We start from the raw sequence: 14,661 nt of genomic DNA on the forward strand, positions 1-14,661 counted from the left end.
CTCCGCCATATTTTTGTTTAATATAAAATTTTTCTTTCATTATTTAAAAAATCTCATTTCTTTGTTTTCTGGCTTACATAGTTGCTAGTAAGAGGTCTGTTGTTTTCATCTTTGTTTCTCTGTGCATAATATCTTTGTTTTTCTCTGAATGTTTTTTCTTTTTGAGATGGAGTCTCACTCTGTCCCCCAGACTGGAGTGCAGTGGTGCCATCTGGGCTCATTGCAATCTCTTCCTCCTGGGTTCAAGTGATTCTTGTGCCTCAGCCTCCCGAGTAGCTGAGATTACAGGTGTGCACCACCATGCTTGGCTAATTTTTGTATTTTTAGTAGAGACAAGGTTTCACCATGTTGGCCAGGCTGGTCTCGAACTCCTGACCTCAGGTGATCCACCCACCTTGGCCTCCCAAAGTACTGGGATTACAAGCATGAGCTACCATGCCTAGCCTCTGAATCCTTTTAATATTTTCTCTTTATCATTGATTTTCAACAATATGATTATCACATGCCTTGGCATGGTTTTCTTTATGTTTATTTTGCTTGGGCTTCTTAGAACTTCTTGAATCTGTACATTTCTAGTTTTCATCAAATGTGGAAATGTTTTGGCTATGATTTCTTCAAATATGTTTTGTCCCTGCTCTTCTCAGTTTGGACTCTCTCTCTCTCTCTATATACACACACACACACACACACACACACACACACACCATATATTATATATATTATATAATATATAATACATATGCATTTTATATATATATAGGCTCAAGCAATCCTTCTGCCTTAGCCTTCCAAAGTGCTGAGATTATAGGCATTAGCCACTGTGCTTAGCCATGGGTTTCTTTTTTAATATTTCCATTTCTTTGCTCATCATTTTCAGATTTTCCTCAGTCTTCCTGAATATATGAAACATATTTCTAATAGCTGTTTTAATGTCCTTGTCTTCTCCTTCCATTGTCTTTCTTCATATCTAGGTCTGTTTCTACTGACTGATTTTCCCTGTGCTTATGCTTCATATTTTTTTGTTTCTTATGGTTCATATGTTTTTATTTCTTTGTATGCCTGGTTATTTTTGTCATTAGAATTTAGAATTGTGATTTTTATGATGTGGATGCTGGATTTTGTTATGTTTCTTTTATGTAAGATTGTACTTTTTTCTGGAATGTGATTATATTATGTGGAATCAGTTGGATCTTTTCAGGTTTTGCTTTTAAGGGTTGAGGGTAGATCAAGAGCAACCTTGAATGTAGGCTAGTTTGTCCCATTACAAATGCAGTACCCATTTACAGAACCTGCCTGATACTCCATGTGTTATTAGGTCTTTCCACTCTTGCTGGTGGAAACACAAGTTATTTTCGTTGCGGAGCGTGTCATGAGCTCCTCAGTTTCTTCTCCTTTCCAGTGATTCTTCGCCCTCAGCCTTGGGTAGTTTCTTCTTCTGTACGCATAGATCAGTGTCTGCAAGAAATACAAGGGATCTCCAGAGCTGTCTGTCAAACTCCCTCCTTGCCAGCTTTCTGCCCCACATCCTGTAGATGTCTTGGCCTCTCCAAATGCTGATCTCTGTATCTTCAACTTTGCAAAATTTCTGGCTTCTGTTTAGATTCTTCTTCCCAGCCCTGCAGGGTTCACCTTCTTTGTTTTCTTCCTTTTGGGGGATCACAATTCTATATTGCTTGTTTTCCAATGTCTGACAACCACTGTTTCATATGTTTTGTCCAGGTTTCTGTTGTTGAAAGTAGGAGGGTAAGTTATGTCTTATTACTGCATCTTGGCTAGAAGAGGAAAGACTTTTTTTTTTTTTTTTTTGAGATGGAGTCTTGCTCTGTTGCCTAGGCTGGAGTGCAGTGGTGCAATCTTGGCTCACTGCAACCTCTGCCTCCAGGGTTAAAGCAATTCTCCTGCCTCAGCCTCCTGAGTAGCTGGGACTACAGGCACATGCCACGACACCCAGCTAATTTTTTTTTTTTTGATATTTTTAGTTGAGATGGGGTTTCACCATGTTGACCAGGCTGGTCTTGAATGCCTGACCTCAAGTGATCCACCCACTTCAGTCTCTCAAAGTGCTGGGATTACAGGCGTGAGCCACTGCGCCCGGCTCACTAAGACATTTTTGGTAAAGGCACACACTTAATCTTCCTGTTTGGCTGCAGTGAAGTCCACTGTATGGGAAGGACCTCCACAGAAGGCACCCAGAACCATAAATGACGTGTTTTAATCTGTCTTTTATTATTTTTAAAATAAAAGACAATTACCAATACTAAAGAAAAGCATAGAAAATATTTAAAATCTTATAATTCCTTGGTTCTAGTACTACTGCTGTTTTCATTGTTGTATATTAACCCACATGCATACATAGTTCTACAGAGTTGTAATCATGATATCCTTCTAGCTTGTGTTTTTTAAAGTACAATTTGTATTTTTTGTAATTTTCATGTCTCTTTTTAAATGGTTGCATATTATTTTTGTGTACCATAATTTACTACATAAATGATTGCTTTAGTTTGAGACTTTTAGGGAATTTTGAAATAATTTTGTGTTTCAATTTGGTAGCTCAAAAAAGAATGTAAAAACCAATGGCGTTTCCAAAGGAAATGCAGTGATGAGGTCATCTGAGTGCCTGTTCAGTAAAGAACAGAGCTGACAGGGTATTACAGAGAAGTAATCTGTGGACAGAGTTTAATACCTCTGTGAAAATGTGAGGAGGTAAAATTCAGCTCCATTTCATAAACGTCTAGGTTCTACCATCAGAGAACTTGTGATTTTGTGGGGGATCTGGTGAAAAACCAATGCATCTAAATAAATTTCACAATTGAGTTGAACAATACATGTATGGCTTCCTGAAACAATTTTGTTCATGACATGAATAAATTCACACATGCACTCAGTGAAACCTGAGTTCAGACTGTAGAGCTCTAACTTGGAACTATACCAAATTCCCTTGCACTAAATCTTATAAATTAAAAAAGCAGCACTGTTGATGTGTTTTATTAAGCCTTCTGTCTTATCTTCTTTTTCATAAAATTGCATGAATTTATAAACATGAGACATTGCTGAAACAGATGTAGAGCAGCCAGATGAGCTTTCTTTCCCCTATTACAGCCACAGGCGCTCCCCTCTGACTGAGCTGCTGCTATAGCTCTTGAGAATCTTGGGTCAGGCGTACATAGTGATGGTACTCAGCTATGAAGATCATATACAGATTGGTCACACATTTCTTAATGTTAGTGAGGCCGTCCTTTTTTTCTTTTGGGAAAGTCTCAGATACAGTACATTCATTCATTCATTTGGGAGGTAGTCTATTAAAATTAATAATAGCTAAAATTTATTTACTATGTGGCAGGCACTAATCTAAGAACTTTATATATAACAATTCTTTCATATAGGTATTGCTGTTATTCTCTAGTAGGTGGCAGGGGCTGGACTTGGACCCTGACCATTGGCTTCAGAGATCTTGTTCTTCTCTACATAAACGTAGGCTCTTGAGTCGTTTCCCTCCAGGTTTAAATTCCAGCTCCACTACTTACAACTTGTGTGAATGACTGCAATCAGTTACTGTACTTGTCTCCTCTCAGTCTTAGTTTTCCTCATCTGTATGCTACATTACATATACCCTAACTTGGTCCAGTGCCTGGCACATAGTAAAGTCTCCATATATTTAGCTCTTATTAATTAGCATTCATTAAAACATACACTTAGAGTGCCTACCATGTGCTTGCTCTTTCAAGGAGCACTTGTGCTGTTTTGTCTCTTTTCTAAAATGGCATAAGTACTTTAATGTGTGACTCTGAAGATCATAGCTGATAGAGGATATATTCAGGTCTGTATTTCTATTATCTTTCCTCTGTGTGTGAGTTTGGAAAAGGGAGAGAATTTGGTCACACAAGGGAAGAACATTCTTGTAGATTCATTTTGTAGGTCACACAGTTAAGTCAGAGGAGCAAAAAAGGTTAATCTGTTCTCACTCATAGGTGGGAATTGAAAAATAAGAACACTTGGACACAGGGTGGGGAACATCACACACCAGGGCCTGTCGTGGGGTGGGGGGAGTAGGGAAGGACAACATTAAGAGATATACCTAACATAAATGGCAAGTTAATTGGTGCAGCACACCAACATGGCACATATATACATATGTAACAAACCTGCACGTTGTGCACATGTACCCTAGAACTTAAAGTATAATTTAAAAAGAAAAAAAAGGTTAATCCTTGATGGACACATGACCATCCTATATGTGGATGTGTCCTGTTTGACTGAGTTTATATGTTAAGGAGTTTATACATATACATAGAGTAGGAAGGGACATCAACTAAGCCAGCCAGTTACACTAAATCAGCCCCCCCACCATTAGGGAAATGATAAATATGGCAACCAGGTTACCCTCACATCACCACCCCAGTGTAGATTGTAAATGCATGCAAAAATTAAGTTATGGAACCCTGTTAGCAGAGGGGAGGGAAAACCTAAGGCAGAGAAGGAGTAGAGTATTTTGATAGAAAGTGAAAAGAAGTTAGAGAAAAAACTCGAGTGAAAATAGTTGAGAGAATTCTATAAGCCCTTGTATTTTTATCTAAGCTGAGGATGTTTTTAACAGAAGATTGGCATAGGCTTTGTTTGGTTATTCTGAGAGTGCTATTCTGAGATGTGTCTTCATTCCTCATGTTTGTGTTTTATGCCGGGGATTTGACAGATCTGTGTTCTTTCCTTCTTTGCAGTCCTGAGGCTTTCTACCAATGCAGGCCAGTGGAAGGAAGCAGCTAGCAAGGTGACCCATGCATTGGTTAATATCAGGTAAGGAATGAGAAGTATCTCTTGCAGAGTTCCTTGGCTCTTCCTTAAGTTTATTGTACCTTTCTAAGTAGAGTGTGTTAAACACTACTACTATTTTAAGCCTTGATGTCTGTAGGAGTGGAAGAAAAATTGTCGTACTTGATCAGGAAAAGCGGGAGTACACGAGGATTTTATTTTATCATATTGAAACAGCTCAAAGTGCTGGCTGTTCTGTGAATTTTTTTACTGAGAGATGGTTACAAGCCCTTTTCAGGCATGCTAGTTGCCAGAGTGCTCTGTGTATAGGTCATCTGAAAGCTTTTCTCCAAAGATTTTCCGCTTTTCTCCATGCCTTCAGTGAATGATTCATGGAGATCTAGAATGTTGACCTTTTACTTTACGTGACTGTTTCTATTTATGGTAAACAGAGGCAAATGGAGTCCATGGGGCTGAGTCATTTTAGGTTGCTTATGAAACAGCAAGGCAATTACAGAGTGCCATATGTATTGGATAAAGTTGTGTTAGGCATGGAGTTGGTCAGGGTCTTGAGGAGGCACCACCCATGCGCTGGTGTGAGCTGTTGGTAAATGGAGAGGAGAAAGTGCTTTCACCATTGGGAAACCTAAATTCGACTTTTTTTCTGTTCCTTGCTCCCTTTGTGCCTATGATTTTTTGTTTTCTCAACAGTTATTACATTGTTCTTATAAACAATTGAAAAATTAACATTGAGTAAAAGGCAAATCCAACAGATGGGGAACTTGATTTAGCTCCAGATGTAAGACTTGCCAGACATTCCTAGTAATAGTAATGCACATTTACAACTTGGTATAGATTCTAATGTGTGACATAGCTGGTCTCTGATTTTTTTTTCCTATATCTTTTCTTTCTTTTTATTTAAATGTAAAATGTCCTGTCCCTGCAGTGATTTACTACCATGTTTGGCACATCTGGGCATAAAAGGAGAAGTGTGAAATGTGTGTGTTAGGAGGACTGGGATGAGGGAGCATGGGGTGAGATGTGCTAACAAGATTGCAGTGAAGGTTGATCTGCCTTACCTGTCCCCAGAGTCATTTTGCGTCAAACACAATTTTATAAATCTCACAAATAAATACATATCCGCACCTAGCAAATAATCCAGATACTGTGATGAGGCCTTATGATAAATGCAATTTTCTGTAAGAATCAGAAATTACAAACTGCCTTCTCCCAAATATCCCTTTATGACCCAAGGGCAGCATGACAAATGTGGGTGTTTGAATGAAGCACCAGGTTCTGGGCTAGGGTATGAAGTGCATATGGGTATAATTTATGTTGTGTTGACTTATTCATGTATTTATGTAGGCCTTCCAGGCAGCTCCTTTTCCTGTGGGGCCTGTTTCCTTGATCACATTCCTTTATACTTGCCTTATCTTCTACTTTGTTGCTTTTCCTTTTGGTGGTTTCTGGCTTGGCTGCTGTCCCTGTTCTTCCCAAGGGCCATCAAGCAGCTAATTTAAGCTTTTGACCTCTCCTTTTTCCAACAGCTAAGAAAGGACTGGGCTGAGCCTTGTTACCATGTAACCTCTTTCTTCTCTTTGTATGACTATCAGGCCTATACCTTCATTTTCATTCCTTAAATTTCTCTGATTAACTTGCTGCAATAATCACATCATTTTTACTATTGCTAATAATCTGACTCAGTATACATCTAAAGTAGCAAAAAGATCCAGTCATGGACAGGCTCAGTGGCTCATGCCTGTAATCCTAGACCTTTGGGAGGCAGAGGTGGGAGGATCACTTGATTCCAGGAGTTCATGACCAGCCTGGCCAACATAGTGAGACCCTGTCTCTAAAAAACAAAATAAACAAAGATTAGCTGGGCATAGTGGCACATGCCTGTAGTCCCAGCTGCTGAGGAGCCTGAGGTGGGAGGATCATTTGAGCCCAGGAGGTCAGGTTGAGGCTGCAGTGAGCCCCAGATCATGCCACTGCTCTGCAGCCTGGGTAACAGAGTGAGGCCCTGTCTCAAAACAAACAAATCAATTTTTTGAAGAGATTATTGAAAAGGAGTGATTGAATGTCACCACAGTAAGGCCAGATCAGGGAAAAATACAGGTGGTACTAAGCCTGCAAAAGTCTACCGTTTTTTTTTCTGACATCTATTCTTACTTATTAAATGCCAGACTTTGTGCTGCTCTTTCTTACATTACTTTCTTTAATCTTCAAACTTTATAGGGTATATTATATACTTTTAAAAATATACTTTTTCCCAGTGAAGAAACTGAGTCTTAAAGATGTTGTATATTGTGGAAGTCCCCATATTTGTTCCTTGGCAAAGCTGAGAATTAATAATAGGTCCTCCTTCTCCTCCTCCTTCTTCTTCCTTCTTCTTCCTCTTCCTCTTCCTCCTCTTCTTCCCCTTCCTCCTCTTCTTTCCCTTCCTCCTCTTCTTTCCCTTCTTCCTCTTCTTCCCCTTCCTCTTCCTCCCCTTCCCCATCTTTCTTCCTTTTTTTTTGAGACAGGGTCTGACTGTGTCACTCAGGCTGGAGTGCAATGGTGCGATTTCTGCTCACTGCAGCCTCCGCTTCCCAGACTCAAGCAATCTTCCCACCTCAGCCTCCCAAGTAGCTGGGACTATAGGCACGTGCCACCACACCTAGCTAATTTTTGTATTTTTTTGTAGAGATGGGGTTTCACCATGTTGCCCAGGCCGATCTCAAACTCCTGACCTCAAATGATCCACCTGCCTTGGCCTCCCAAAGTGCTGGGATTACAGGCGTAATTAGGCTGAGCCACCATGCCCAGCCTAATCCTAGGTCTTCTAAGTCCAAGTTCAGGGCTGCTCTTTCTTGCAAACCGTAATACCTCCTTCTGTAAAGCTGCATTGAAGACTAACATGGAGGGGTAAACAGAAAACTCACCATGATGTATTGAAAGGAATATGGAAATTTGAGTTGGAAAAACTGTATTTTTTTCTTTTGTCTCTACCACTTACTGTGAGTTACTTAGCTTCTGTGGACCTCTATCCACCATCTGTAAAGTGGAGCTGATGGTGATAGCAACTATTTCACCAGGTAGCGGTTGTGAGAATTATATGACGTAATGCATATGAAAGCTCCTGGTGAACTATAAAATACTGGTTATTTCACTTGTGTCTTCAAGGTTCATTCCTGTTGTAGCATGTGTCAGAATTCCCTTCCTTTTTAGGGTGCATAATATTCCTCTGTCTGTATATACCACATTTTGCTTATCCATTCATCTGTTGATGGACACTTGAGTTGCTTCTACTTTTTGGTTATTATAAATAATGCTGCTATGAACATGGGTATACAAGTATCTGTTTGAGACCCCACTTTCACTTTTTGGGGACATATATCAGAAGAGGAATTGCTGTGTCATATGATAATTCTATATTTAATTTTTTGAGAAATTGCCATAGTGTGTTTTTTTTTTTGTTTGTTTTTTTTTTGTTTTTAGATTTAGCATTTTGACCCTTCCTTAGAGTAGTTCCTAAGTACATCTTCAGTTTTCCTCTTTTTTTTTTTTTTTTTTTTTGAGATGGAGTCTCACTCTGTTGCCCAGGCTAGAGTGCAGTGGCATGATCTCTGCTCACTACAATCTCTGCCTCTTAGATTCAAGTGATTCTCCTGCCTTAGCCTCCTGAGTAGCTGGGATTACAGGCACGCACCACTATGCCCGGCTAATTTTTGTATTTTTAGTAGAGATGGGGTTTTTACCTTGTTGGCCAGGCTGGTCTCAAACTCCTGACCTTGTGATCCACCCACGTCGGCCTCCCAAAGTGCTAGGATTACAGGCATGAGCCACTGCACCTGGCCCATTTTTCTTTTCTATAAAAGTTAAGATATTACCTTAACCTTGAGAGATGTTTTACTTTCCTTGGTAGGGAGAACTTGATGTTTGAATGAGGGCAGTCCAGGGAGTTTTCTTTTTTCAGTCAGTATTCTCTTAGCAGAGAGCAAAAAATAGTATGACTTGGAAGTGTGTACTCCAGTGAACCAATGGTAATGAGTGCTGCCTTAGGCTCCTTTGCCTTTTCGCTAATAGCTTGTGTTAGATACCCATGACACTACTTTCTGTGGTTTAGAAAACAAGAACCTGTGTCAGAAAATCTGACCTGTGGTTATCCAGGAATACTGTGGGGTATTTAACACCAAGTTGATGATCAAGGATAGAGATATAAATGCTTAGCAGTAAAATTCTGATGTTGTGCAGCATTTGCTTCTGCTGTTTATAAAAGGTATTTGTGCTGATCCCACATCTCAAAAGGATTTTTAAGGCAGAGTGAACAAACTCTTAGCCACCTCTTCTGTAGTATGTTCTTTAATAACCATAAGAAGGGCTTGGGTTGCATGTGAAGTCTTCAGACACCTAACAGCTGTGAGGCCTTCCAGACTAGTTTGCCAGTTGACGATATCTCCAAACTATGTCTTTGAGATCTGGAATGCAGTGCATCTAATGACTACCATAATGTTGTGTCTCCCCAGCAGGTGAAAGGCAGCAGGAAGGCTGTAGACCTTTCTGTTCTAAGAATACTTAGTTTAGATTGTGACAGTGAAAGTCAAAAGTACTTCGACACACTCGGAGCCTAAATTTGCTCAAGTGTCAGTCTTTTTGCTTTTCACTTGTCTTTCATGGCCTAGTCATGCTAGTTCTTTAACTGTCAAAGTTATTTATGTTTAAACAATTTGCCTCTCCCCGTTTGATCCTTCAGTGAGATTCTTAAAATGCAGCTGCTTAGAGACTGCTGTTTTTATTGGAACACAAACAGGACCCTGTATGTTTTCCTCTCTATAGGAGAGTTGTGTCATTGCTTTGCTATACCAAAAAAAAAAAAAAATATATATATATATATAGCTCCACCTTTGAGATTCCACTTGTTGGTGTAATTGTTGCTTCAGCTGCTTCCACAGATCTAATGGTTCACAAAGGAGTACTTTGAGGGGCCAGTGCAGGGCTGCTTGGTGAACTGCAGCACAGTAACGGAGTCTTGGTTTAGGAGATTCAGACATTGTAAATAAATTGTAAGATTTTTAGTTGGGGGCTGCTGTGTTTTAGATGAGTGTGACTTTAGTATCTAAAACCCCTCCTAAACTTATCCCAAAATTTGGGAACTTTTTGCCTGAAGACTTACATGCTAAATAGTTCCTGCCAACACTTGGCAGGCAATCCCAGTGAAGTCTTGTACTTTAGGAAGATGTCTGCTATTAACCTTATTACTCGAAAGAGACTAAAGTCTGACCTTCATCTAACCAAACAACTTTCAGGGTAAGTAATTTGAGGCCCTTAATGAATCTCTTCAAATAAAAATTTTAATGCTTTACACTTAATGAGCATTTTGTTAGGACCAAGTTCAAAATCCTATTCTCTGATTGCTCACAGAAAGAAATAGTGACTGAATCACACTGCAAGTAGGTGATTCTCCTGATCTGTAATTTTCTTAAGGTGGATAGGTTTTAACTATGGTTAATGTATTAACTTTTTTCTTAATTTGGAATGCCTTAAGCTGAAGTTCAGTATTTCTTCAAGAATGACTTTTCAGATACTGTTAGAATTAGTGACAAGCCTGGGGTTTGGAATGAGAATTTAGTGTATTTCTTTTAAATCTCTTAATTGTTCACCTAGCGAGTTTGCTTCCTGTCTTCCTGTTCACTTCATGGTCTTTTTCTTCCAGTGCCAAAGTGGTCCCCTCACCCACCCTTGTTTCTTGCTTATGTGGCTGTTTTCTTTCACCCTAAAAAACACTCTTACCCTCATACATGGGTGCACACATGTGTGCGTGCACAGACACACACACATGGTTAAGTGTACACTGCTGGGGAGGCTAAGGAACAAGAATAGCTTTCAGCAGTCTCTGAGATAATGGGGTTATTGAGTATAATATCCTTTGGAATAGGCTGTGTGCAGAATTCTGAATGTCACAGGAAATAAGCCTTCAAGCAGTAATCACTGTCTATAGCAAAGTTAGGGTTAGGAAGGAATGTGAAGTCTCATCCAGCCAAAATCTCCCCAACTTCCTTTGCCCACTCACCTGTTTGGGCTAAAATCTTTGCCACATTGCTATAGTTCACTTAACAAAGTGGATACCAATGAGAAAGAAGCAGTTTCATGCCCAGGCACTTCAGCTGAAGGATGCAACTTAGTCTAGTGAAAAGTAAATGTGGACTAAAATGATTAATGATAGAAGCAGAGCCATTGGGCTGTTGACTCTTGAATAGCAGGGAGTACATGAACATAATCTTCTATTCTGCAGTTGTCTGCTCTGAGGTGGCAAGTAAGCTCAGATGATCTCCACTGAGTTAGAATTTATCAATAATGACCTTTTTTTTTTTTCTGTTAATCAGACCCTGCTGATCTCCCATTAGAGAAAATGAAAAGCATTATACAGATTAAAACAAAGCACCAAAATGAAGCTGGTATAATATTGTTTACCCAATGACTGGGAGCATTACGTATCATTCTAATGGTCACTGTTCCCTAATCTTTTAAGACTACAGCTAGAATTGAAAAACCAAACACTGAATCCCATGTGGTTAATCATCTGTTTTACCCTAGTTTGGTTTATGCTGCAAAATGAAGTTTTACAATAGGTCATAGGTGGACTTGAGGAACTGCAGTGCAGTAAAGAAGTCGTGGCCAGGCGCAGTGGCTCACGCCTGTAATCCCAGCACTTTGGGAGGCCGAGGGGAGCGGATCCTAAGGTCAGGAGATCGAGACCCTCCTGGCTAACACGGTGAAACCCTATCTCTACTAAAAATACAAAAAATTAGCCGGGTGTGGTGATGGGTGCCTATAGTCCCAGCTACTCGGGAGGCTAAGGCAGGAGAATGTCATGAACCCGGGAGGTGGAGCTTGCCGTGAGCCGAGATCGAGCCACTGTACTCTAGCCTGGGCGAAGGAGAAAGAAAGAAAAAAAAGTCTTAGTTTAGGAGATTCAGACATTCGTAATTAAATATTAAGATTTTTAGCTGGGGGCTGCTGTGTTTTAGATGAGTGTGACTTTAGCGTCTAAACCCCCTCCTAAACTTATCCTGAAATTTTCTTAGAGTCTTTTTCTACATTTGCCCTATTTTTTTTTTTTTTACTTGTGATAAAAATACACATAACATAAAATTTACCATTTTAACGATTTTTTAAAAATTGAGATGGAGTCTTGTTCTGTTGCCCAGGCTGGAGTGCAGTGGTGCAGTCTCAGCTCACTGCAAGCTCCGCCTCCCGGGTTCACACCATTCTCCTGCCTCAGCCTCCCGTGTAGCTGGGACTCTACAGGCGCCCGCCACCACGCCCGGCTAATTTTTTGTATTTTTAGTAGAGACGGGGTTTCATCGTGTTAGCCAGGATGGTCTCCGTCTCCTGACTTCGTAATCCCCCCGCCTCAGCCTCCCAAAGTGCTGGGATTACAGGCGTGAGCCACCGCGCCCGGCCCATTTTAACGATTTTGAAGTGTACAGTTTAGTGGTAAGTACATTAACATTGTTGCACAACCATCACCAACATCCATCTCCAGGGCTACTTCTTTTTCTTCAACTGAAACTTTGTACTCATTAAATATAAACTCCCTGTTCCCTCCTCCCAGCCTCTGGCTATTATCATTCTGTTTTCTGTTTCTATGAATTTGACTATTTTAGGAACTTTATATAAGAGGAATTACAAAATGTTTGTCCTTCATGACTGGATTATTTTGCCTAATATAATATTCTCAAGGTTCATCCATGTTGTAGCATGTAGCAGAATTTCCTTTTTAAGGATGAATAATTTTGCATTGTATGAATATGCCACATTTTGTTTCTCCATTTTCATGGTAACGGACACTTGGGTTGCTTCCACCTTTTAGCTATTGTGACTAATGCTGGTGTGAACATGAGTGTATGTAAATCTCTTTGAGACTCTGCTTTCATTTCTTTTGGGTATGTACCCAGAAGTGTTATTGCTGAATCATATGGTAATTCTCTGTATAACCTTTTGAGTAACTGCCACTCAAAGTGGCTGCACCGTGTTACTTTCCAATTTCTTCACTTTCTTCCCAACATTTGTTTTCTGTTTCTGTTTTTGTTTTTTGTTCTGCCTCTCTCCTGTTTTCCGTTTTTTGGTTACTAGCCATCCCAGTGGATGTGAAGTGGTGTCCTCATAGTGATTTTAATTTCATTTTTTTTAATGACTGGTGATGTTGAGCATCTTTTTATATACTTATTGGCCATTTGTATATCTTCTTTGGAGAAATGTCTATTGAAGTCTTCTGCTCATTTTTTAATGGAATTTTTGATTTTTTGTTGTTGAGTTTTAGGAGTTCTTTATATATTCTAGATATTAATTCATTATCAGATATATAATGTGCAGATATTTTCTCCCATTCCATGGGTTGCTTTTCATTTCATTGATGGTGTCCTTCGATGCACAAGTTTTTAATTTTGATGAAATTTAACTTAGCTATTGTTTTGCTTGTTGCTTATGTTTTTGTTATCACATCCAAGAAGTCATTGCCAAATCCAGTGTCATCAGGTTTTCTCCCATGTTTTCTTCTAAGAGTTTTATGTTCTTTCAGCCCTTACATTTAGGTCCTTGATCCTTTTTTGTTTTTTGAGGTAGGGTCTTGCCACATTGCCCAGGCTCATCTTGAACTCCTGGGCTCAATTGATCCTCCTGCCTGAGCCTCCCTAGTAGCAAGGACTACAGGTATACACCACTACATGCAGCTTCCTTTGATCCATTTTGAGTGATTTTTTATATATGATATAAAGTAAGCATCCAACTTCATTTTTGGGCACATGGATATCCAGTTTCCCTAATGCCCACTGCTTTTTGTTTTTTTTTTTTTTTTGACAGACTTTTGTTCTTGTTGCCCAGGCTGGAGTGCAATGGTGCAGTCTTGGCTCACTGCAACCTCCACCTCTTGGGTTCAAGCGATTCTTCTGCCTCAGTCTCCCGAGTAGCCGGGATTATCGGTGCCCGCCACCACACCCGCCTAATTCTTTTGTATTTTTAGTAGAGACAGGGTTTCACCATGTTGGCCAGTCTGGTCTTGAACTACTGACCCTCAGGTATGAGCCTCGGCCTCCCAAAGTGTTGGGATTACAGGCATGAACCATAACACCTGACCCCCACTGCTTTTCTGAGATAACCACAGCTCAAATTTCTTAACTTGTAATCAGGCTGAATTTGGAACTTAACTGATAAGGGATAGAAATGGAGCCTCTCCTGTTTTTTCCTACATATTTCCATTCCTTTTTGTTTTTTAGGTTTGCTCATCCCTCTTCTGTTTAAGGGATAGCATAATGTAGTGGTTAAGAGTAGGGACTCTAGAGTCAGGTTGTCTGAGTTTGAGTCCCTGCTGTACCATTACTTTGGACAAGTTATTTAACCATTCTTTCCTTGAGTTTTCTCAGCTATAAAGTGAGGATAACAATGAACCTATATCATCATTGAGATTATTAAATAACAGTGTATATAAAGCATGTAGAATACTGCCTGGCACATATTCAGTGCTATATACATGTTTATTATTATTGTCTTTAAAAAATTGTTGTCCTGATCGTGCAAGTCTGGGAACCTTATCAGCCCCTTCCATACCCAACTCTGTTCAGTCCTTTTTCCGTAGTCATGTGGACTTAGTAGGGACCAGAGATACAAAATAATATTTATTTACAAGCTGACATCAGGGGCAATACTGGAACTTCGGCTGTCAACCTGTGCCTTTGCATCATTGATGGGAAAATAGTTTGGGTGGGGAGAGTTTGTGTTTTCTATCACTTTCAGTCCTTTGAGGAGATGTTTGACCATGCAACCTTGGCTATATCATTGTGGTAAAAGAATGCCCCCAAAACGAATACACATATACCTGAGAGGCTATTAACCAACATGTTCTTATCTTTGGTTGGCAGGATTATAGGTGGTTTT

General features: G+C 39.8%; 1 protein-coding gene across 10 annotated transcripts in view; it reads left to right on the plus strand.

Moving 5' to 3' along the window:
- Positions 1 to 14,661, plus strand: part of ARMH3 (armadillo like helical domain containing 3) — a 223,943-nt gene that overhangs the window by 117,655 nt on the left and 91,627 nt on the right. For all 10 annotated transcript variants that reach the window (XR_651912.4, XM_009215222.4, XM_009215224.4 and 7 more), the window contains one exon: positions 4,716 to 4,791. Coding sequence is in view for 9 of the 10 variants with exons in the window: in XM_009215222.4 (XP_009213486.1) it covers positions 4,716 to 4,791 (76 nt within the window). In the remaining variant the exon portion in view is untranslated. The remainder of the gene's footprint in view (positions 1 to 4,715; positions 4,792 to 14,661) is intronic.

The sequence above is a fragment of the Papio anubis genome, chromosome 11 (genome assembly GCF_008728515.1).
Source record: "Papio anubis isolate 15944 chromosome 11, Panubis1.0, whole genome shotgun sequence".
NCBI classification, from domain to species: Eukaryota; Metazoa; Chordata; class Mammalia; order Primates; family Cercopithecidae; genus Papio; species Papio anubis.